Source organism: Zootoca vivipara, chromosome 4 (assembly GCF_965207765.1).
Source record: "Zootoca vivipara chromosome 4, rZooViv2.hap1.1, whole genome shotgun sequence".
In the NCBI taxonomy this organism is placed as follows: Eukaryota; Metazoa; Chordata; class Lepidosauria; order Squamata; family Lacertidae; genus Zootoca; species Zootoca vivipara.
The window spans coordinates 99,196,284-99,220,975 of NC_142587.1; the positions used below are offsets into that span (position 1 = coordinate 99,196,284).

General features: G+C 50.7%; 1 protein-coding gene across 2 annotated transcripts; it reads left to right on the forward strand.

Annotated features, from left to right (window-relative positions):
• Positions 1-490: 490 nt before the first annotated feature.
• RNF121 (ring finger protein 121) lies at positions 491-22,549 on the forward strand. 2 transcript variants are annotated; one of them, XM_035115853.3, is made up of 9 exons: positions 491-607; positions 6,282-6,319; positions 7,390-7,531; positions 8,054-8,208; positions 8,608-8,715; positions 10,913-11,033; positions 14,236-14,369; positions 18,007-18,108; positions 19,850-22,549. In XM_035115853.3, exons 1-9 carry the CDS (start codon positions 551-553, stop codon positions 19,968-19,970), a joined length of 978 nt encoding a protein of 325 aa, XP_034971744.1. In that variant the 5' UTR covers positions 491-550; the 3' UTR covers positions 19,971-22,549. The 2 variants fall into 2 exon arrangements, with proteins under 2 accessions (XP_034971744.1, XP_034971745.1); XM_035115854.3 differs by lacking the exon at positions 491-607 and adding an exon at positions 3,502-3,737.
• The last annotated feature ends 2,143 nt before the right edge of the window (positions 22,550-24,692 follow it).

Below are 24,692 nucleotides of genomic sequence, written 5' to 3' on the forward strand. Positions count from 1 at the left end.
CTTGCTCTTATGAAAAGCGTAAAAAGCACCTGGCGATCCTGTGAAGTCTGTTGCGGCGGTTGCGAGAAAATGCCTGCCAGGACACTGTCGAGCTGTCCGACAGTGGACCTTGCTGCCAAGGAGTGTGGTGGAGTCTACTTCTTTGGAGGTCTTTAAGCGGAGGCTTGACAGCCATCTGTCAGGAATGCTTTGATGGCGTTTCCTGCTTGGCAGGGGGTTGGGCTGGATGGCCCTTGTGGTCTCTTCCAACTCTATGATTCTATGAATCTATGACTTTGTACCTGAGCGCCGTGTTGGCCATACAGGACTTTTTGCGCCCGCTTACGAATATGCCACATGTCGGACGCTCCCTCCCCCGCTTTGACAGGCTCCTTTGGGCAGCTCGGCCCCGCCCCCCAGGACCCGCCTCCTCCAATCGGCCCCTCCGGCGGCTGCTCGCGCGCCGGGCGATTGGCCGAGTGGGAACCGGCAGTGGGCGGCGATTGGCGGGCTCCGGCGGAAGCGAGCTGGCCACCTGGCCGCGGCGCTGGAGGGAGGGAGAGGGGGCAAGATGGCGGCGGTGGTGGAAGTGGAGGTTGGGGGCCCCCTGGACCGCGACGTGGAGGAGGTGAGGGCGGGGCTTGCTGCCCCACGGCGGTGGTGGGAGGGGCCTATGTGGGGAGGGGTGGGGGCGGAGGTTGGGGGCTCCGGAGGGGGAGGGGCAGCATCCTAACCGCCGGTACCGGTAGTATTATTATTACCATTATTACTATTGCCATCATCATTAACAGCATCATTGTTATTCTTCTTAATTAAATATAATCTCAGGGGACCTCAGCCTTTGCCACTTAATGCTCGGTTTAACCTCCACGCGCTTCTTAGGTTAAACCCTTAATGTATTTTATTTTATTAATGGTAGCACCTTATCCGTTTTGGTTTCTCCATTGCATTTCCTTCCCCTAGTTCTAGTTACAGGTAGGTAGACCATGGAGAGACCTGGTCTGAATAGAGACATTGGATTCTTATCTCATTATACATGATAAAGCTATCTTTAGTCATCTCACCCCTTGCTTTTTCCTGTAAGACCAATTGCAGTCATCCACGGGTTTACCACACCTATTAGCCAATCCCCCATTCCCACCACCCTTCTGAGCAATACCCCTCCCCACCCTCTCACTATATATAAGGGTCTCGTGACTTCTGTTTCAGGGTATCTGAAGAAGTGTGCATGCACATGAAAGCTCATACCAATGACAAACTTAGTTGGTCTCTAAGGTGCTCCTGGAAGGAATTTTTCTATTTCCTTACCCTGACAGACAAAATCATATCACCTTCCTCAGAGGGATCCGCGTATCCCCTTCGCACCCCACCCCAGCTCCATTCCTCCCCCAGCTCAATTTGCCCTCACAACAACCCTGCCAGGTAGACTGGGCTGCGGCCGGCAGGCCCAAGCTCGCCCAGAGAGCGTCGTGGTTGCCGCCCAAGTCTGCACCCCAACCGCCTTTGCCCCCCCCTCTCTCCCCATCCTTCCTCTCAGACCAAAGAATCATAGTCGGAAGGAGACCCCTGCAGGTCATCTAGTCCAACCCCCTGCAAGGCAGGAATCTCAGCAAAAGCATCATGACAGATGGCCATCCAGCCTCTGCTTCTGCCACCTTCTGAGGGTGTCTGTTCCACTGCTGAACGGCGCTTACAATCGGAAAGCTCTTCCTGACGTTTAGTCAGAATCTCCTGTATTGCAACTTGAAGCCATTGCTTTCGGTCCTAGCCTCTGAAACAGTAGAAAACAAGCTTGTTTCCTCCTCCAGCACATACTGTGATTTTATATGTGCTGGAAGCCCCCCCAGAGTGGCTGGGGCAACCCAGTCAGATGGGTGGGGTACAAATAAATTATAATTATATCCATGTGACAGCCCTTGAGATATTTGAAGACGGCTTTTCTATCTCCTCTCAGTCGTACCTTTTACAGGCTAAACATGCCCAGCTTTTTCAACCGTTCCTCATCAGGCTTGGTTTCCAGACCCTTGTTCCTCTTGATCACTCTCCTCTGCACACAGCTTGTCAACATCCTTCTTAAACCACCCTTCCACCTCACCAGGCCCAGCGGGCACCAGCCATCACTGGCTGCCTCTCATATCGGAAGTATTTTTTAATATAATTCGTATACCGTGTAACTGCAGTAGTCTACGCAGCTTACAAAGATGCAATACGAAATAAAAATAAGTTAAAACTATAAAATCAAGCTTCTCTTAAAATGCCTACAGATATTTTTTTAAACCCACGCTTGTATTTATTTGAATATTTATGAAGTGCACTTTATTTTAAATGAAAACAATTTTTAAAAGTCAGACATATCAGTAAAACCTGGTTGCCATCCTGGCCGGTTGCTGTTGATAGCCTTATTGCTCAGTTCAGTTCTGCGTACCTCGGATTGTTTTCCAAGAGACATAAGATTGAGCAGTCTAGGATGTGGTATTTGAGGAAAAGCTTCCATGGACTCTCATTTTTTAGAAACAAGAAGTTGGTTACATAACTTCTGCAAACTGCGAAATCAAGAAATCCTATATTTCAGAATAAGTGAATATGCAATCCTTCTTCTCCTGTTAACACTTGGATATTCCAGTAATTTGGGGGCTGATAGGAAGACACAAGTCAGCAAATTGCAATAAGAGAAGCTGGGGTCAGACAGGGAAGGAAGGAAGGAGAGCCACGCAGTGCTTTCCTCCTCATTTCTGCCTGCAGATGGAGTTGCTGATAGATAATAATTCTGCTGGACTTTTCCTACACAAGGAACATTGATACACGAGGATCCATGGCAGTGGCAGCGCTTTCATGGCGAGCCCTGGGCACGTGGGCAGGACCCGTGTGAGGCTGCCTCCAATGTTGGCACTATGGGGCACCTACAGCAGTGCAGGGGAAGCCCTCTTTAAGCAGAGGCTTGACAGGCATATGTCAAGAATGCTTTGATGGTGTTTCCCGCTTGGCAGGGGGTTGGACTGGATGGCCCTTGTGGTCTCTTCCAACTCTAGGATTCTATGATTCACATGTGCCCCTCTGTACAAGAAAGCGTGTTTACTTGAGTAGGTTGCTGGGAGTCACTTCCAGCACCTTCAAAGATAACTGCAGACACCTCAGAGCTTCTCATTTGACATTAAGAGATCTGGTGAGCGGGTGCATTGCTGGGCTTCTTTCCCTCCTGCATGGAAAAAGGTTGTTTTCCTGCCCTGCTTGTTGGCTGGGCAAAGAGAATCCTGCTGCAGGATCAACCTTCTTCATTAGCTAAGTTGGCGAGAAAGTTGGCCCGCTTTCCCCGTGTGGCAGTAAACAGCCCCGAGTGCAGCAAGATATGCTGTGCCTACCGCCTCCGTGTTGCAAGCAGCTGCCTAAGTCATGATTGCTCTTGCCTGCTCTTTCCTCTTTGTCCTTTTGCCCTCTGTAAGGTAAGCCCTGCCACAGGCTACCTGTTGCAACGTAAGGCCAGGGTGGGGCTGATGCTCGGTCTGTTTTTTTTGTTATTCACAGCCCTGCGATCCACCAGCTGCATCTTAAATTCACAGTGCGAGGGGGGCATTAGTGGTCCCCTGGCCTTGAAGGAGCATGACTCAGTGTGTGTCTGGTGATCCTAAATATGCACACGCTTGCTAGCTGGAGGAGTCCTTGGAGTCCGGCACTTGTTGCAAGAATCCGGAAGTTGGCCCTGGTCCACCCCGGTGGATTGAAATTCTACCTCTTGCCTCAAAATATTTCGCTGTGCCAAGGTGGACTAAAGCAGGTCTCCTAAAGACCGTACACTTTTCTCATGACCAAAAGGCCTTTGTTGTAAAATTCTGAGCATTTTTTGTTCTCGTGGTTTTAAAGGGAGATGGCTCCATTTTGGAAGAGTGCAGAGAAAAATCTTGAGTGTGCTTTGCAAGGGAGAAATAAGGAGGAACCTCAACTGTGTTATCATCTGTAAAATCTGCTGGTCTTTTAAGAGCTAATAGGTGACTGTGCAGAGTAGTTGGGTGGACACATTTTGCTTCAGCTTCTTGATCTTTTCAGATTATCACTTAGTGCATGTTGCATGTTTACCTGGGAGTAAGGTCCCCTGAACTCAATCTGAGACAGCATATATAAGATTTCACTGTTAAAGGTGTTTACTCCCCCCCCGCCCCAACCTTTGGGAAATCCTTGAAGTTGTGCTTTTTAAAAATAGTATAATATTTCCAGATAATCTTCTGGCCATAATTCAACCTCATTTTAAATTATGGAGCTCCAGACAGGCAGCTCCTTCGTGCAAATGAGACGGCTGCCTCCCTTCAGCCAAGACCCAGCGGTCAGCAAACTTTTTCAGCAGGGGGCCAGTCCACTGTCCCTCAAACCTTGTGGGGGGCCGGACTATATTTTGGAGAGAGAAAAGAACAAATTCCTATGCCTCACAAATAACCCAGAGATGCATTTTAAATAAAAGGACACATTCTACTCATGTAAAAACCGTCCGCGGGCCGGATTTAGAAGGTGATTGGGCCAGATCCGGCCCTCGGGCCTTAGTTTGCCTACCCATGGGCAAGACCATCCTCTTCCAACCCTTGCACAGAAACTTGTGAGGCGATGAGCTACACACAGGAGCCCCATTAGAATCTCACACCACCCCAGAGTCAAAATTGTAATCTCTTTGGGGGCAGGGACCTGCTTTTTTGGTTATGTTACTCTATAAAAAAGTGCAGAGGGGCATAGATGGTGCTGAAAAAATTCCACAAGACCCCCCCCCCCCCGAGGAAGTGGGTGGGTGTGTTTGGCACTTCTCTAAGAATCTTCCCTACCCTCTCCTAGAAGGTGACCTAACAATGCAGGTGGAATCTGTTGGGCTGCAAAGGTTCTGTCTGTTTCTCAGTGCAGTGGAGGGGGGGGGGTCGGAAGACCGATTGGCATTTCAGAGAGGCCAGGTTTGCGGAAGGGAGTCGAAGGTCAGCTATGCTTGTCTGCTTTGAAGAGTTGAGATGGCTGTCCTAAAGGTGAGTGGCGTGGATGATGGCTATGTCTCTCTATAGCTATGCCTGTCTTGCACTAAAGCAGAGAAGTCATGGCGACAGCAAATAGATTCCTCAAGATGCCCCAAGTACTTTGTGCTCCAGCAACACAGCTACCTCCGAGTAACTTGAGGGAGAACTCCAGATAGGGGTTGAATGATCTGTGTGCCTGGATCCCTCGGAAACCGCAGCGGATGAATCAGGTTACACATGCGTATCCCTGTGTCATTTACCAGCATGTGACAATGAGGTCTCGAGCTCCTTGGGATTCCATGCTGGCAAAAGAGTACATGTGAATCTGCCCATCCCTCCACGAAGCGGTTGCTTAACACTTGGCTGGGGCAACTCAGTGAGATTATTATTATTATTATTATTGCTGTTATTGCTTAATGGTTCTGTAATGGCTTAGTTTTGAAATTCTTTATGAGGACGGCTTAGGGAGCTGGGTATGTTTAGCCTGGAGAAGAGAAGGTTAAGGGGTGATATGATAGCCATGTTCAAATATATAAAAGGATGTCATATAGAGGAGGGAGAAAGGTTGTTTTCTGCTGCTCCAGAGAAGCGGACACGGAGCAATGGATTCAAACTACAAGAAAGAAGATTCCACCTAAACATTAGGAAGAACTTCCTGACAGTAAGAGCTGTTCGACAGTGGAATTTGCTACCAAGGAGTGTGGTGGAGTCTCCTTCTTTGGAGGTCTTTAAGCGGAGGCTTGACAGCCATCTGTCAAGAATGCTTTGATGGTGTTTCCTGCTTGGCAGGGGGTTGGACTGGATGGCCCTTGTGGTCTCTTCCAACTCTACAATTCTATGATTCTATGAAATGAAATCTCCAATTCACTTAGATGTGGTTCATTTCATGTATGGCAGGGATAACCAATGTCAGACCTTGCAGACATGTTGGACTCCAACTCCCATCAGCCCCTCTTGTGCCTCTGCTGGTGTGAGCTGATGGGAGCTGTAGTCCAACCCCTCTGGAGGGTGCCAGGTTGGGCAAGGCTGCTCATCATGGGATGGCTGGGTGCAGGGCGCAGTAGTAGCTGGCATGCGAAACGAGAGAATGTCATGTTTTTATTCCCGTGTCTTAAGTTCACGCTTTTAATTTAAGAAAAGTATTTTGAAAGAAAACTGCTTGGCACTCATGGAGCACCTCAAGCCTCCATCAAACTTCGGAATCCAGGAGCAGTTTTTGTGCTTGGCTCTTGCTCAAGCGAGAGATTGCAGCCTGCTCTCTCGCTCTCACTCTCTCTTCCAGGCTTATGCTGTAGCTGCTTGTTCTTGTCTCCCACACAGGTTGATTTATCGCATTTGACTCCTGAGGAGAGATGGAGGTGAGTGAAGAGCCTGCCTGCCTGCTTGCCTGCCTGCAAGGTTCATGGACTTGTCAGATAGCACCTGTTTTCTCTTCTGTTGGGCCTTTAAGGACCAAGTTGCCTGCCTGCCTGCCTGCCTGCCTGCCTGCCTGCCTGCCTGCCTGCCTGCCTGCCGCAGATTTCTTCATGGCTGGTGCACAAAGCGCTTGTGGAAATCTAAAATTACGCAGCCCCTCAAGAAAATTTCCTGTCTCCTCCCTCTTCTCCATTTTACGACAGTAGTCTTTGCAGGAGGAGCTGAGCTGCCCTTTTATTTTGTGGTTATCTTAAAAACTTGACAGGTCCTGTGTTAAGAGGGTACCTGGGAGAGCCCCAGGACTGGACTTCAAACAGTTGATGCATTTGGGTGGTGGTTCCTTTAAAAGGCTCCTGCTCTCCCCTCCCTTGCTTGGACTGAGGGAGGCTGCCATAGCTCAGCTTAGCTACAGGTGCCCCTGGCACTTGAGCTCACCATTGGGCTGTGCAACCTCACCTCCTGTGCCAAGCGCTGCCCAGCTTTGCAACCTGGACAAATAGTGCCAGCCGGCCTGTTTCCATTGCTTCCCCCCCCCCCCAATACAGTGTTATCCATCTGCTACTTTATGTAATTTTTATTCACTTTGTAGCTCCTTTGCATCCTTGTTTGTGTTGCCAACGATCATATTGGTCTGGCATTTTGCTTCCTACAGGGGCCAATTCAGGAACCTTCCTCCATTTTAAGAACCCTGACCTAGTGCAAAAAAGAAACAAAAAACTGTTCAGCTCTCTGCCTTGCTTGGATTTAACTTGTGCAGTTTCACTAAGCCTCTCTCCAACCGCGTATGGTTGAAACCGCAAGAAGCTAAATGTGTGCAATCGTACTGTACCAAACTCCATGTTTGCTGTGGCCCAGGACACCCCCCCACCCCCACCCCTTCCATGTCTTCTTGCAGAATCCAGTTTGCCACGCAGGTGTGATGCTGCCAAGCGCCCCCTGTGCTTACGTGAGATGCGAGAGCTGCAAAGACTGTGAGTGTGCGAGAGACTGACTTGCTCCGCTCTCCTTGCAGGGTCGAACACGTTCGGATGCACGCCAAGCACCGGGGCCACGAGGCCATGCACGCCGAGATGGTCCTCATCCTGATCGCCACCCTGGTAGTGGCTCAGCTCCTCCTGGTGCAGTGGAAGCAGAGGCACCCCCGCTCCTATAACGTAAGCTGCCCCCTCCCCAGGGCACATGTTGTTGAGACCCCTCCACCGCCCTCACAGGGGTGCCACCTGTGGAAGCCCCACCGTGGGAAAGGGGATGAGGCTGCGTTCTGTAGGTGGAACTGGATGAGGAGGGGCTGGGCTTTGTGACTATGACCCCGCCCTCTTTGGGCAGAAGCCCCACCCACATGGTATCCCACTGGGCAAGCGGGGGGGGGGGAACCAATGCAAATGGTCCACAACAGTACAAATAGCACTAGAAAATGTGAATGAACCCAGCTTGCATTCTATGTATAGTTTGCTCCATCTTCCATCCTGGAGATATTTGAAGATGGCTACCATATCTCCTCTCACTCTCCTCGTTTCTGGGTTAAACATCCCCAACTCCCTCGATTGCTCCTCCTAAGGCCTGGATTCCAGACCCTGGATCATCTTGGTCGTCGTCCTCTGCACTCGCTCCAGCTTGTCGACATCCTCCTTAAATTGCGTTGCCCAGAACTCTTTCCTTTTCTTCCCTTGCTGCAGATGATGACCCTCTTCCAGATGTGGGTCGTCCCCCTCTACTTCACAGTGAAGCTGCACTGGTGGCGGTTCTTGGTGATCTGGGTCTTCTTCTCGGTCGTCACCGCTTTTGTCACGTTCAGAGCAACACGCAAACCTCTCGTCCAGACGACTCCCAGGTGAGCAGAAACCTCTTGGCTCTTACATAAGAACACTGGAGCAAATTGCACACCTGGTCTAGCATCCTGTTCTCCCAGTGCTTAACCAGACGCCCAAAAGGGAAACCTGCAAAGAAGATTTGAGCACTAGAGCACCTCTCCCGCTTCCTGCAGTTTCCAACAATTCAGAAGCCTTGCTGCTCCTAGCCATGGAGGCAGAGCAGAGCCATTCTGGCCAGGAGCCAACAATAGCCCTCTCCTCCTCTGTGAATTTGTCCTATCCTCTTTCAAAGCCATCCAAAGTGGGGGCCATCCCCGCCTCCTGCCGGAAGGAGTTCCATAGTTTAACTCTGCGCTCCACGAAGGACTTTCTTTCCTCTGCCCTGAATCTGTGTTTTCGCTTCTCTCTTTTGCACGTAGGTTGGTGTACAAGTGGTTTCTGCTAATATACAAGATCAGCTACGCCACGGGAATTGTTGGCTACATGGCTGTGATGTTCACGCTCTTTGGGCTTAACCTATTATTCAGGTGAGAGAACCCCTCTGTTGTTGGCATTGCAAGAGATCTAGCTTTTAAGTCTCCCACTGGCTGCCAAAACCGCCCTCTTCATAGATGTGCCCTCGCCTTAGTACATGGCGCATCAGAAGAATAGGTTGGGGAAGTGGGATGGGCAGTCGAATGGGCACAAATTTGGTAGCGCAGAGCAAGACATGAGGGGTGCGGGGCTATGAGATGTCCAGCACTCATAACCACTGCATCCCGCTGGCTCTCTTCTACCCCTGTGAAATGGGAGACATTTTCCCAGCGTCATCCTGTGATCTGAGAGGCATTCCCCAGGAATAGGGACCAGGGATCCCGGGGAGAGGAATGTGATTTTGAAGGCTGCGCTTTAGCGACGTTATTCACAGGGTGCATCTCATGCTGACCCAGAGCACCTTTTATCGTCCAAATAAACAGCCAAGCCAGCCCTAAATTAAGCAGGTGTGGTGCAGTTGCAGCAGAAGACGCCCAGCCTCAAGGAGGTGACCCCACACTCTCCCTTCTGCCCCCTTCTTCTGCTTCGCTGTGGAATTGGGAGTCTGGATGCTGAGCGTGAACCAGTAGAGAGACAAACCCCAGGCAAAACCCTCAGTGCCCCTCACAGTCTGTCTCGTGAACGTGGTCTGCGGATCTGAGCATGATCTCTGCCAAAAAGAGACCCAAATCATACAGCGTTGGGGGACGAACAGCAAAGAGGAAAGGAGAGGAACATAGGAAGCAGCAGCCAGGAGGGGGCGACGTGCAGCTCCTCCCCATTTAAATACAGTGGAACCTCGGTTTACGAACACAATTGGTTCCAGAAGTCTGTTCATAAACTGAAGTGTTCATAAACCGAAGCGAACTTTCCCATTGAAAGTAATGGGAAGTTGATTAATCCGTTCTAGACGAGGAAAAACACCCCCTAAATCAGCAGGGCTTTCGCTCCGATGCCTTCGTGGAGGCCGGGGAGCGCTCCCTGGTCTCCGCGAAGGCATCGGAGCGAAGGCCCTGCTGCTTTAGGGGGTGTTTTTCCTCGTCTAGAACGGATTAACCGCTTTGCTCTGATGCCTTTGCAGAGGCCAGGGAGCGTTTCCGCGACTGGGCTACAGCCGCGAAAATGCTCCCCGGCCTCTGGGAGGCATCGGATCGAAGTCCCGGCTCCAATGCCTTCCGGAGGCCAGGACTTCGTTCCAATGCCCCCCAGAGGCCGGGGAGCACTTTCACGGCTGCAGCCCAGTCGCGGAAACGCTCCCCGGCCTCTGGGAGGCATCAGAACGAAGGCCCAGCCTCCCCGAAGGTATCGGATGCTCCGATGCCTTCGGGGAGGTTTGGCCTTTGCTCCAATGCCTTCGGGGAGGCCGGGCCTTCGCTCCGGGCCTCCAGGAGGCATCGGAGCGAAGGCCCGGCCTCCCCGAAGGCATCAGACGCTCAGTAGGCCTCGGGCACCTCGGTTTACTAATTTCCGGGTTAGGATAGTTCGTAAACCGAAAGTTCGTAAACCGAGGTGTTCGTAAACCGAGGTGTTCGTAAACTGAGGTTCCACTGTACCGGAAGGCTTGCTCCACGTTTACTTCCTGACTTCTAGGAACCCCACTCTCCTGGGAGACGCAAGCCCCTTTCTCTGTGAAAAGGAAGACATGCTAGCAGCTGACGTGTTCAGGGCACCAGTTCCGTGCCAGATCCTTGACTCTGCATTAGCGCTGAGAAACGCTGGGTGTGCAGAAAACATCGGGCCTCATTCAGAGAGTGCAGCATGGGGCAAAGCGAGGAATCAGAGACCCGGGAGGAAGCCAAACCCCTCAGGCACCTGCAGGGCCTGGTTCGCCTGAGCACGCAGCTAGGAAGTCTCCCAGGCTCCCATCATCCCCATCCATTGGCCCCACTCGCCGGGGAGGGGGGGGTGGTTGTACTCCCAGAAAATCTTGGGAAACTGCAATCCCCAAGGGGCTGATCCACATATACATTGAGAGTTTGTTCATTTTGAAGTGTAGCCCCCATGCCTGCCCCTGAGCATTTTGTCCTGAAGGGAGACGTTTTCCTTAGACAGGCTCCCTCTTCCCCCGTAAGAGGTGAAATTAAGCTTTGCGTGAGAGAACCTGCAGCGTGGCTTCTGAGTGGTGTGTTCAGTAAAGGCCCTAGCAGTTGCCCTGAGCTGTCTGTCTGTCTGTCAGTGTGGGACTTAACGAAAGGCTGTTCCCCTCGATAGAATCAAGCCAGAAGATGGAATGGACTTTGGGATTTCTCTTCTCTTCTATGGCCTCTACTACGGAGTCCTGGAGCGAGACTTTGCCGAAATGTGTGCTGACTACATGGCCTCCACTATAGGGGTAAGATTCATGCAGAGGATAAATATGTAGGTTTTGTAATACTTTCCCACTTTCAAGTAATAGATAATCTGGCAGCATCCAACAGCACAAGTCAGTCCTTTGGCCTTATGTCCACGTTCAGATCCTTAAAAACGGGCTGCAGAGATAGTTTTGGAGCTCCCTTGATAGGGTCCCAATTAATTTTGGAAATTTATTGATGTGCCTCAGTCCGAAAGTTACAAACAAAGTGGGGGTGGGGGGAGTTGCTTATAATACGATGTTGTCGGTCACCAAGGGCTCACCCACACTTTCACTTGCCCCGTATTTTGGTTGTTTTGTGTCCCGGTTAATTCCCCCCTGGGTTCGAGAGCTTTTCTTGTCATTCTGCAGCTGTGCTTTGCAAAAATCCAATCTCACCTGCTGAACCGGATCTTATCGGGTCCCCGGAAAGTCCAGAGAGAGATTTTGCTCAAGTTTCAGTTCAATGGGAAAGATGGGGTTTTTGCAAGGCACAGAAGGAGAACGGAAGAGGGAGCTAAGAGGCATGAGGATGGTGCCTGGAGGTGTTCCTGCCCCAGCTGCCTTGAGGCTGCTCTTCCTGGGCTGCATCCTGCTTCTGTGAGCAGCTGAGGGCTGCTCTGCCCTGAGCTTGGGTGGCGGTGGAATTCTGAGCATCAAAGCCGCCTTTCCCTCGGGCCTTCAGCTAAACCAAGCGCCAGGGGTTGGACTAGTTTTTTATACGGGGACGACGACGGGGGGGACAACGGGACTTTTCCCTGGGCAAGGAGGCTTTTCATGCCGCAGCTGAGCTCAGTACCAGGAGGATGAGCTGGCAGGTCATACTGTGCACGCAGCAAGAGAGGGGTGTCTCTCCCTACCTCCGTGACAAACCTTGGCCACCAGTCGGTGCCAGAGAGCTTCTTTGAAAAGCACTCTTCGTAATAGCCTCAGGATGCAAAGTGCAGCCACACGAAGGCAAACCATGCCCTCGGTTTCCAGAGGGAGGCACTCAGAGATGTGTGCATGACAACCACACTCAACACATTCAAGGGTGATCAGATTTGTAGCCCCAAACCATCTGGAGCAGGGGTCCTCAAACTACGGACCGTGGGCCAGATCCGGTCCGCCAGGGTCCTGAACCCAGCCTGCCTGGCAGATCACGCCTGGACATACACACACACACACAGCCCGGCAAGGCCCGAGGCTCGGCTGGGCAGGAAGAGCCCCGAGGTAAAAGTGCGTGCATATAACAAAGCCCTGGTAACGTGGTTGCTACTGCCAGCGTCGGTTGCTTGATAATGGCACGCTGCCCCTTTAAGCCAGCAGAGGGCGGGACGGCGGCAAAGTAACCCCTTCCATGCCAGCCCTTACCCTCCTCCCTTCCTCTCAGGCCGGCTGGTTGCCTCCTAAACGCTCTCGCGGGTCCCATGCGGCGGCCTTGGCAACCTTAAAAGTTAGGGAAGCACCAAAAACACAGGAAACATATGCAAACAGAATTAGCAAGAAGAGAAGTCTGAATCACAAAAGTTTATTGCACAAGGGAATCTCCATGTAAATAGCGGTGGGTTAATCTTTCCAATAAAGCTCTCCACCCACACTTCCCCAAGTTTGAAAATAAACTTCAATGCAGAGAAAGTCATATGCATGAGGAACAACAACATCAAAAATAACCCAGAAGAAATGAAGTATAAAAGTGAGGTATAGGTAACTTATATTATTACTGATAGCACCTGTTGTGTGTCTATTCTGGCTATTATTTTGAAACAAGGTTTTTTTTTATAAAAAAAATACAGGAAAAGGAGCATATTTCTGGCACCTCTTTATCAGCATGCAGAAATAGACAGTGCACAAAGGAAACATGTTAAAATGCATTGTTAACAGTTATACATGTGACTCACAGCATCTACATCAAACTAGAAACAGAGTACCAAGTTTTAACCTCCTTAATAATAGTGGTACCTTGAGTTACAAAAGCCTCGGGTTACAAACTCCACTAACCTGGAAAAGTTACCTCGAGTTGAGAACTTTTCCCCAGGATGAGAACGGAAATTGTGTGCCGGTGGCGCAGCGGCAGCAAGAGGCCACATTAGCGAAAGCACGCTTCTGGTTAGGAACAGTTTCAGGTTAAGAACGGACCTCTGGAACAAATTAAGTTCGTAACTAGAGGTACCACTGTAATAATAATTTATTATATGTGCAGTGTGCGTAGGAATTTGTTCATATTCTTAGTCGCTTGTCACCCAAAAGTCTCCATTAAGAAAGATACACAATACAGAATGCCATTGTGGGGGAATCATATAACGCATGAATGTTTCATATAGCAAACCTTTGGAGGAAGAAACACACCAGCTGTATAAATAGTAGTGAACAACGTTAACAATACAGTGGTGACTTGGTTGTCAAATTTAATCTGTTCCCTGGAATCCATACGACTCCCGGAACCGTTCGAAAACCAAGGCGCGGCTTCAAATTGGCTGCAGGAGCTTCCTGCACTCAAGCGGAAGTCACGGCGGACGTTCGGCTTCCGAAAACCGGAACACTTACTTCCAAGTTTGTGGCGTTTGGGAGCTGATTTGCTCAGGAGCCAAGTCATTTGACAACCAAGGTACCGCTATGCTAAAATAATAAATACAGCAATAAAAGGGTGACAAAGTATCACCCCCTGACCGTTTTGCAGCCAGCCTCAGCTCCCTGGATCAGGTCTTGCTTCTCGGATGGGGGTCCTTCCATGGTTAAAGTTTTCTGTGCGGTTGCCACCTGGCGGCAGTTGCTCTGCGCTCTCGTCGCAGCCTTCATCATCACCGTAGTTTGTTCCTGAGCCGCTTTTCCACAGTTGTAGTCCTGCTCAAGGCAGCTTGCAACACGAGAAGTTCACGTAATTATGAAAACGTAACAAAAGTAGTTGTAAGCAGTAAATAAAGACATTTGAAGGCACATGGGACAAAATTAAGCAATCCCCAGGAAAGATCTAAAAATAAAGTCACAGGAAATTAATAACAGTAACAGTGAAACTGACATATCCACAATTAAATCATGACCCAAGCTAAACCCCCTCAAGTGAGTCTGCAGATCCTGAGAAGCAGGTCTTGAAGGTCTCGCAGCCAAGGTGGTCTCTGGGGCTGGCTTGCTGGTATTCCCCCCAGGAGGGAGCCTGAGTTGAGATGCCTCCACTCACCCTGGGCCTCTGTGTCTTCCTCCCGGCCTCTCGGCGCCTCCGGAGCAGTTCTACAGCGCGTCAGGGATGCCGACCAAGCACCTCTCGGACAGTGTCTGTGCCGTCTGTGGCCAGCAGATCTTTGTGGACGTCAATGAAGAAGGGATCATCGAGAACACGTACAGACTGTCCTGCAATCACGTGTATCCTTTGGCGAGGGTGCTCTCGGTAATTCCTGCATCGCGGGGTGTGTGTGTGTGTGGACCAAGTGGTTCTTGGGGGCTCCTTCCTTTTTTATTTTTTTTAAGATAATTTTTATTAAATTTTCTAAATAAGCAACAAAACAAAAACAATTACATTCCATCTTAAATTCCCCCTCTCAGTTCCTTACGCTCTGCCGAGCTGTGACTTCCCTCCCTCCCGTCATTCGGCTTTGTTTCTCACTCTTATCTCGCAGTTCCTTTTTACAAACATGTATAGATTAAATTCGTAGGGTTTACTTCAGTCCCACCAGTGTCCTTAAACCTCTACAGTTTTTCTCCATATAGTCAATAAATTTACTCCATTCCTTCTGGAACTTTGTCTCTCCCTGGTTTCGGATCCTGCAGGTCAACTTTGCCAGTTCTGCATAGTCCATCATTTTCGTCCGCTCCTCCTCAATCGTTGGTATCTCCTGTAATTTCCATTTTTGGGCTAATAAAGTCCTCACCGCAGTTGTAGCATACATAAATAGTCTCTGATCTCCCTTTGCTAGTTCCTTTCCTATTAGTCCCAATAGAAAAGCTTCGGGTTTTTTGGGGAAAGGTGTACTTAAACATCTTTTTCAACTCATTCTATATCATTTCCCAAAATCCTTTTACTTTCTCGCATGTCCACCACATGTGATAAAATTCACCATCTTTATCTTTATTCACCGGTCTTGAAAGATCTACATTGGCTTCCAGGACGTTTCCGAGCACAATTCAAAGTGTTGGTGCTGACCTTTAAAGCCCTAAATGGCCTCGGTCCAGTATACCTGAAGGAGCGTCTCCACCTCCATTATTCTGCCCAGACACTGAGGTCCAGCACCGAGGGCCTTCTGGCGGTTCCCTCGTTGCGAGAAGCCAAGTTGCAGGCAACTAGGCAGAGGGCCTTCTCGGTGGTGGTGCCTGCCCTGTGGAACGCCCTCCCAACAGATGTCAAAGAGGAAAACAACTACCAGACTTTTAGAAGACATCTGAAGGCAGCCCTGTTCAGGGAGGCTTTTAATGTTTAATAGATTATTGTGTTTTATTTTTCTGTTGGAAGCCGCCCAGAGTGGCTGGGGAGGCCCAGCCAGATGGACGGGGTATAAATAATAAATAATTATTATTATTATTATTATTATTATTATTATTATTATTATTATTATTATCTTTACATTTCCAGCATTATTTACTACTCATCCTATACATTTTAGCTAATTTTACTGGCGTTAAATACCATCTATACATCATTTTCATTACATTCTCTTTCAAAGCGGTCCATGCAGTAAATTTCAATGTTTCATTCCATAATTTCAACCACGCATCATATTCGATGTTATACTCAAAACCTTTTGCCCATCTTATCGTCACATCTTTTGTCATTTCATCTTTTGTATACCTCTTGGGGGCTCCTTCCAACCCTACAATTCTGTGATCCCAGTGGGCTGTCTGTCATTGGAGGTTTCTATGTAGAGGTTGGCTGGCCACCTCTCAAGGATGGTCTAGTTAAGATTCCTGCATTGCAGGGGGGGTGGACTTGGGGGTCCCTTTCCAACTCTACAATTCTAAGTGCTGACGATCTAATTCTTCAAAGGGCCAAGCCCGGTTTCCCTTCTCCTGGAAGCCGTGACTTTGCAGGGGTGCCGTCATCACTGTTTGTGTTTGCCCACACCGCAACCAGGGGAAGCGTTGGGTCCCTGACTAAATTCATGACTGCTTCTCAGCGGAACAGAGGTTCCCTGGCCCAGTTTCTGTGACGCTGCCTCCCTGCGTCTGGAAGGTGGTTTGTGGCTTCCTGCACATGCGCCGGGGCGGCGGGGGAGCAAGACTCCTTGCGGCTTGTGCTGAAATGTCATGACTTGTGGCCGCTGGTTTCAGCCAGAAACATTTCTTACCTCTGCACTCTTTCGTAGGAAAATTTGAGTGGAAAACGAGCAAAGGGTGAGGAAGAAGATTCTTCGGCCGTGCTTCCTGCATTGCAGGGGGGTGGACTAGATGACTTTTGGGGATCCCTTCTGATTCTGTGTTGCTTGGTAGAGGAATCAAAAGGGGGAAAGGGCACTTCGTAAAACTGCCATGGGCTGGGCCTGCTGTGCTTCATGGCCTTTGAGCCTTTGCTGCTTAGCAGCCTTTCCCAGCATGGCACCCTCTGGCCATTTCAGACTACAGGGTTGTGGGTTCGAGCCCCACATTGGGTGAAAGAGTCCTGCATTCCAGGGGGTGGGCTAGAGGACCCTCGGGGTTCCCTTCCGACTCCACAGCTCCGTGATTCTAGGGATCCCGAGCGCAGCCTTTGAGCTTTGTGGCGGAGTCCTGGTTAGTGATGCAGCAGAGCCCTTGAGGCTCCCGAGTGTGTGGTTGTGGTTGGAGATAAGAGGAACCAGGAGTGACACATGAAGGCAGAGGCGTGGAACTGGCAAGCGTCCATCACAAGCGCTGGGGGCACCTCGTGTGTTTGTTTTTCTGCCCTGTTACGATGACAGTTCGGGGCCCGGTCATGGCCGGAATCTATGTACAAGCGTACGTATCCCCACATGACTTTTGCAGGCTTCCGTTCAAAGGCAGGAGGGCACCCAAGTAGCCAATGGCTGCCTTGGGCTGCATTCAATTTGATTTATTGCGTTGCTATACCACTTTCCATTTGAATGTATCCGCGTACAGGCAATAAATCACAAAGACATAATACAGCATCACAAGTATGGTCACACCTTATAATATGTATATGGAACCATTCTTCTTCTTCTTTGGCGATCACTCGTAACCGAGTAAGATTGTCTTACATAAATACGGTTTTAACAGTGAGTCCGTAAGTGACTGTGGAGGCCAATTCTGGACCCACACGTCCTTCCACAGTGGGGACATTGGTTTCCGGGCAAGAGTTGATCACGGTGTGGATTTGCCAAGCGTGCCTTCCTCTTAGCGCATTTCTCCCTTGCGTCCTGAGTTTGAGCGCCTTCAAAGCCCGTGACACCTTCAGTAAAGGCTGTTCTCCAATTGGAGCCCTCTGCCTAACCACAGGAGCTGCGCCAGGTCCTTTGGAACCGTAGAATTGGACTCTGAAGGGGCCCAGAAAGTCATCTAGTCCAACCCCCTGCAGTGCAGGAATCTCAGTGAACAAGAAGTCCAGCTGCAGCCAGGGCAAGTTGAGGCAGCAAAGAATCATAGAGTTGGAAGAGACCACGGGGGCCATCCAGTCCAACCCCCTGCCAAGCAGGAAACACCATCAAAGCATTCTTGACACATGCCTGTCAAGCCTCTGCTTAAAGACCTCCAAAGGAGGAGACTCCACCACACTCCTTGGTAGCAAATCCCACTGCCGAACAGCTCTTACTGTCAGGAAGTTCTTCCTAATGTTTAGGTGGAATCTTCTTTCTTGAAGTTTGAATCCATTGCTCCGTGGTGCTTCTGCAGGACATTTGGGGGGGGGCTCTCTGTCCCTCCTTTCGACCCCCCCCCCCGGTAGGCGGCCAGCAGCAGACCAACATGCCGTTGCCTTTTCTGCGCTTGGCCCCCTCGGCCAGATCTCTCTGCTGCCTCCCGAGTCCGCATGTGCCTGGGTGTGCCTGGTTTTTCTCTCTCTTCCCCCCCTCTGCCCTTAACTTGCTGCCCCTCCCAGCTTCCACGAGTTCTGCATCCGCGGCTGGTGCATCGTTGGGAAGAAGCAGACTTGCCCCTACTGCAAAGAGAAGGTGGACCTGAAGAGGATGTTCAGCAACCCGTATCCTTCAAGGAAGGGGGTCTGCGGGAGAGGGGGGGAAGGGTGGCTCGGGAAGCTCGGCGGTGTCTGTAGCCAGAACAGGCGCACTGAGTGAGCAGCTCCTTTGACTGAAAGGCAGCCTGGGGCTGGGTGCAGGTTGGAGAGGAGGAGCTTCTTCTGCCCATTCCATCGGAGGTTGCAGCTATGGCAGTACGGTGGTACCTTGGTTCTCAAACTTAATCCGTTCTGGAAGTCCGTTCCAAAACCAAGGCGCGCTTTCCCATAGAAAGTAATGCAAAATGGATCAATCCATTCCAGACTTTTTGAAAGCAACCCCTAAAACAGTAAAGTTTTACCACCCTAAAACCACCCTAAAAGTTTTACCACCCTATAACAGCAGTTTAACATGGATTTTACTATCTAACGAGACCATTGATCCATAAAATGAAAGCCATAATCAATGTACTGCAGTCACACAATCAACCAATCAGTAGCTGAACTGGGTTCCACACAGTTACAAAAACAAAAATGCAAAATAGGGAAAACTGACAGACCTCAGCGCAACACTCAAAACGGAAGTGTAACACTCAAAACGGAGCACGTTCGGCTTCCAAAAAAAGTTCGCAAACCAGAACACTTCCTTCCGGGTTTGCAGTGTTTGGGTTCCAAGTTGTTTGAGTACCAAGGCGTTTGAGAACCAAGGTGCCATTGTAGTGCATGAAATGACACATGGTCTGGCAAAGGGACAGGCAGAGAAAAGTTTCCTTTCCTCTGTCGTCACCCTGGATCTCGTGGGCATCCAATGAAGATGAAAAGAAAAGATACACAGTTAGTCTATGGAACTCCCTGGCACAAGAGGCAGGGATGGCCAACCCAGATGGCTTTAAAGGAGGACTGGGCAAATTCGTGGAGGAGAGGAAGGGATCTAGCCCTGGGCTTAACGTCAGAAGAGCCTGCTGGATCAGGCCAATAGCTGATTTGGTCCAGCATCCTCTTCTCCCAGTGGCCAGCCTGTGGGAAACCAGCAAGCAGGAGCTAACCACAAGAGCCCTCTCCCCTCCTGTGGTTTCCAGCAACTGGTGTTCAGAAGCACAGAGGCAGGGCAGAGCCATCCTGGCTAGGAGCCATCAACAGCCCTCTCCTCCATGATTTTGTCCCATCCTCTGGGTTGGCGGCCACACTGCTTCCTGTGGCAGAGAGTTCCACAGTTTTAACTATGTTCTGCTTGAAGAACCTGCTCCCTGCAGCTGCCAAAGCTTCGGACCTGCAGAGGTCTGAAACTCATTGCTCGTTAATTTGGGCAATTCTAAGCGGGAGGAGCATAGGGACCCAGGTGGCCCTGTGGGTTAAACCACTGAGCCTAGGGCTTGCTGATCAGAAGGTCGGCGGTTCGAATCCCCATGACGGGGTGAGCTCCCGTTGCTCGGTCCCAGCTCCTGCCCACCTAGCAGTTCGAAAGCACGTCAAAGTGCAAGTAGATAAATAGGAACCGCTACAGCGGGAAGGTAAACGGCATTTCCATGTGCTGCTCTGGTTTGCCAGAAGTGGCTTTGTCATGCTGGCCACATGACCTGGAAGCTATACGCCGGCTCCCTCGGCCAATAATGCGAGATGAGCGCGCAACCCCAGAGTCGGTCACGACTAGACCTAATGGTCAGGGGTCCCTTTACCTTTACTAAGCGGGAGGAGCAGGTACCCCACCCGCTTTGGGGCCCACCTGGTTTTTGCACTTCACGTTTCCTTTTAACTCTTTCTACCCCAGCTGGGAACGGCCACACGTCATGTACGGGCAGCTCCTCGACTGGCTCCGCTACCTGGTGGCCTGGCAGCCGGTCATCATTGGACTGGTCCAAGGGATCAACTACAGCCTGGGCTTGGAGTAACCCCGCTCCTCCTCCCCCCCCCACCAGTTCCCTCCTCCCACCTCCGTCCGGGTCACGCCTGGGGAGCTGCGCCCACCGAGCTGCGTGGCGGAGGGCGGCGCTGAGGACACCCAAAGGAGGAGATGCGTTTTGAACCACTGACCTCTCAGGATCGCGGCCTCTTGCTCAACAGCTGCTGCGACAGCTGGAATTTGGGGGGGGAGGACTTTGCACAAAAGGGGGTGTCGCCGCTGCTTGGGTTGGGAGCGAGAGGAATCTTTTTTTTAAGGAAAAAAGAGAGAAAAGAAAAGAATTATTTTAATGAGCATATTTAAAACCTTTTTATTGCTGATGCGAAAGGAAACAGAACCTTTTGGGGGCCCCTCCCTTACCGTCCCAACCCGCTCGTCCTTAGTTATGGTTGCCGTAGAGCAAAAGAAATAAGCAGAGAGGAGCTGTGCAGACCTTCTGCCCTTGCTGGCCAGCCCTGCCCCGTCCCTTGTGGGGGATCAGGATTCGCACTGGGGTCCCCTCCTAGCCAGCGCAGCAGTTCTGAGAAGCAAGATTTGGCTGTGGGATGCAGCTGGGCTGCCCAAATGAGGCCTGGGGGGGGCAATGTCTCTGCCTGCCACCCCATCACCATCCTGATACAGAAGAGGGGCTGGCAAAGTGAGACCAGCTACCCAGGAACGGCCTGGGGGTGGGGAGCAGCAATAATGTGCATTTTGTTTGGAGGGAGAAGACCCTCTTTGAGTGTTCCAGCTCGGAGCAGCCTTTCCCCAACTTCACATATCTTCACATATCTTGCCTTGCTGGAAGTAGTAACCACCCCCTGGCTTGCCTTAGGTTTATAAACCTGGGCTGGTTCAGAAAAATCTCCTCCTCTCTCTTTCTCTCTCTGTATTTTTGCACTGTTTTTCTCTTACAACATCCCTGTTGGTAGCCGGGCATTTTTTTGTACAGTTAGTTCCTTTTCTACGAGAGCATGTCTCGCTGGTGGTCTCTTGTCGGAAGAGGCAAGGCCCGCCAGCTCTCGACAAAGAGGAGCTGCGAATCGGGGCCTGCCTTGCCAACTCTTCCCTGCCCCCCGAAATGGACAAGCTGGCCACCTTGGACACCCACCCGCCCCGCCCCCGATGATTTCTGTCTGCAACCTCTGTTCTTTCCCTGTTTGGACATAACTGCGGGGACGCATGGGGGCGTTTCTTCCGAAAGCACGTTGATGAGGAACAACAGAGAAGAGGAACCTCTTGGCAGAGGGAAACCCTTGCCGAACTCCCAACTCCTTGCCCACGCAGCCCCACAGAAAGAGTGTGCCTGTGTGTGCAATAGGGTGCTGCTCAGCAGGGAAGTGGCAAGCGAGGGTACCCCCAACCCTGAGCCAGTGAGAGAGCCTGTGTTTGTCCTGCCACTCGGTTGCTGCCCACACCACCGGCCACCTTTGGGTGACCAGAACCGGCTTCTCCAGGGTATTGGGAGCACCGTGATGGAAAACAGGCCGGGCTGGACCCTCCTGGGGTGAGATAGGCAATTGCCCCTGGCCCCCAAGCCTCCCTTATACAGCCAGGCATCACCCCGTGAAGCCAAAGCTCCCAGAGTGATGGCCCCGTCCATCCGATTCCAGTGCAGTTGGGGCAACTCAGACGTAGGAAGTCCGCAGGAAATGGCGCCAGCATTGGAATCGCTCAGCCTTCCTTTGCCCCTCTCGACTCTCCTGATGTTTTGAACCACAAATCCCATCAGCCCCAGGATTTGCAAGGCCCCGGGATAGGGAAAGCTGTGGGCAGCGCCTCTTGCGGCTAGGCCAGTTGGGTATATTGTGGATGGGCGAGAGAGAGCGGTCTCGAGCCCTGCATTTCGCCCCCTGCCCTGTGGCAACTGCTGAATGTGTGAAAGAGGGTGGAAAAAACCCAGTGCATTGGGGGGAATCCTTCCTGGGACAAGAGGGAGATCCTCTTCCAGCGCATAAAATGCTTCGGCAGCTGTTCCTCATGCACTTGGCAAGGATTCCAGGAAGGGTTGTTCCGAAAGGTGTCTCCACGGGGTGAAATAAACCTTCCTCGGCAACTGGAGTTCCTTCTCCCCACCCGCCCCACTTTTCCTGGGGGCACCTTCCTGGTTCTGTGCTAAGCTTCAAGTGGGCCATCGGACGGGGGAAGTTTTGAGGGTGGCAGGTAACATTCTGCATGTTGCAAGAATTTCCTCGCCCCAATGCATGCCGGTATTTGGGGGTTATGTTGGGCAGCCAGTGGGGCAAAGGGTCAAAAATGTGTTGCTGGATCCCTTGTGGGGTGACTTCGCTATCCAGAAAGGTACGGTGCAATTTGGGGAGAGTCAAGTAGTGTAAGGATGCAGCGGCTTCAAGGGGGCTGAGCCACATTCTGCACTCGTTTGCCACCCCACCCCCAAAAAAGCATATTTAGTTATGCAAACTGAGAAGGTCTCGTTTGACTCTTTGTGTCTGCAACTGTGTGATCCACAAACCAGACATTTGCAATCTGATGATCTCTTCTGCAAAAAGGTCTTTTGAAAGGCATAGCGTGGCTTAATTCTTTTTCTCCCCTAAACGAATGTGTTGTAATAAATTCTGCTGAACTGCGTGCTCCTCGTATTTCCAAAAAGTTCCTTGTTTGGCTGGGAGGGCCTTGCGTGTCAGACGAGGTTTGAGGGAACCTGTGCCCCCCCCCGCCCACTACTACAAGGGAAGCATGAGCTCTCTCCCCCCCCCCCCAGTGCCTTTTCTACTCAGCTGGCGCCCTGGCAAAGTCCCCATCAACAGACTTCTGGCCAGCTTCTCCCAAGAAAATATAGCTCATTGGATGTCTCTTCCTGTTTAACCAAGGAGGGCATCATTTCCTCTTAGTGGTGTTATATAATGAGTGTCCCTTGTTACGAGCCAAAGCAGCACCATCCACACTCGAGAGGAAGGTCCTTGCGGTCTCCAGGGAGGAACTTTGCAGAAGGGGGGGGCATTTTGAAGAAATAGCTAAAAGTGGTGATAGGCACACCATGCATTGAAAGCAGGATCGCACCACTTTAAGCAACTCCAGTTACCAGGAAGCTTGGGAGTTGTAGCTCTGCAAAGGGGACAGGGCCTCCGAACAAGTCTCAGCGCCCTTAGCAAACAACAGTTCCCGGGGTTCTTTGGGAGAAACCCTGACTGCTTGAAAGTGGCGTGACACTGCTTTCAATGCACAGTGCGGGGTGTCTCCTGACTGTTGAGAGGGAATTGAAGGGAGCATCTTAAAGTTGAACGTCAGGGGAGAGGCCATGGCTGGCTGGAGCATTGAACAGGAGCCCTGTGCTGCAACATTTTGTTGCAGTGCAAGTAAATAAATAGGTACCGCTCCGGCGGGAAGGTAAACGACGTTTCCGTGCACTGCTCTGGTTCGCCAGAAGCGGCTTAGTCATGCTGGCCACATGACCCAGAAGCTGTCTGCGGACAAACACCAGCTCCCCGGCCTATAGAGCGAGATGAGCGCTGCAACCCCAGAGTCGTCTGTGACTGGACCTAACGGTCAGGGGTACCTTTACCTTTAACCTGTCCTTTTCAAAAGCAAAGCTTTATTTATGCTCCCCACCCCAAATGAAGTGGTCCCTCTGCACTTGAGCAGTTTATGGTTGTTTCAATTCCCATCCCAGTGGTGTTTAGGAATGGTTTGCCTGGAGCAGTTTGGGTCGGGGGAGAGACGGGTGGACGGGTTCCTGTTTCTTTTCTCAAATGGTACTCTGTTCATGAAAACACGTCAGGGTTCCTTGAAAGGAAAATAAAGCAAAATAATTCTGATGACTTGCTGTGACTCAGACTTTTGACATTAATTTGCACTGTGCTGACTTTGCAGGGAGAAAACATGTCCATTTTGACTCAGTTAACAGAGCAGCACTCTGGGTTGTAGTAAATTTCCATCATCATTGGAACATGGTGCTTAACATACCGTATCTCAGAAGCAGAAATAAAACAGCACGTCCCTGCCTTCACAGAGCATACAAGAATCTAAATTTTGATTGCAAGGAGGAAGAAGAGAGAAGCAGGGGTGGTTTTGACCCTATGCTCCTGCTGTAGAAGAATTGGGGGTTGGCTTCTGCTGCCCAACTCCCCAAGGGATTCTGCGTCCCCTAAGTCCATGATCAATGAGAGAAGAATGGATGGAGGCAAGATCCCGGGAAAGCAAGGCAGATATTTCGGTTTTTGTTGTTGTTGCAAGAGTCCCACCTATCCCCTACCCACCCCCACCTTGCAAGGAGGTAAGAGAGGCCAAGAACAAAGTTTGCAGGAACCTTTGAAGACTCTTGACATTGCCCAACCCTTTAGGCAAAGACTACCCTAAAAGGTCCGTATAGTTATACAAAGGTCCGTATACGGTAGTTAAAGCTATATAGTTAAAGCTATATACGGACCTATACAAAGGTCTGTATAGTTAAAGCTATGGTTTTCCCAGTAGTGATGTATGGAAGTGGGAGCTGGACCATAAAGAAGGCTGATCGCCGAAGAATTGATGCTTTTGAATTATGGTGCTGGAGGAGACTCTTGAGAGTCCCATGGACTGCAAGAACATCAAACCTATCCATTCTGAAGGAAATCAGCCCTGAGTGCTCACTGGAAGGACAGATCCTGAAGCTGAGGCTCCAATACTTTGGCCACCTCATGAGAAGAGAAGAATCCTTGGGAAAGACCCTGATGTTGGGAAAGATGGAGGGCACAAGGAGAAGGGGACGACAGAGGACGAGATGGTTGGACAGTGT

Coding starts and splice junctions, on each gene's coding strand:
- RNF121 (XM_035115853.3), top strand. CDS start 551: ATGGCGGCGGTGGTGGAAGTGGAGGTTGGGGGCCCCCTGGACCGCGAC. Junction 7,532..8,053: donor GGCACCCCCGCTCCTATAAC/GTAAGCTGCCCC, acceptor CCCTTGCTGCAG/ATGATGACCCTCTTCCAGAT. Junction 8,716..10,912: donor GGGCTTAACCTATTATTCAG/GTGAGAGAACCC, acceptor TCCCCTCGATAG/AATCAAGCCAGAAGATGGAA.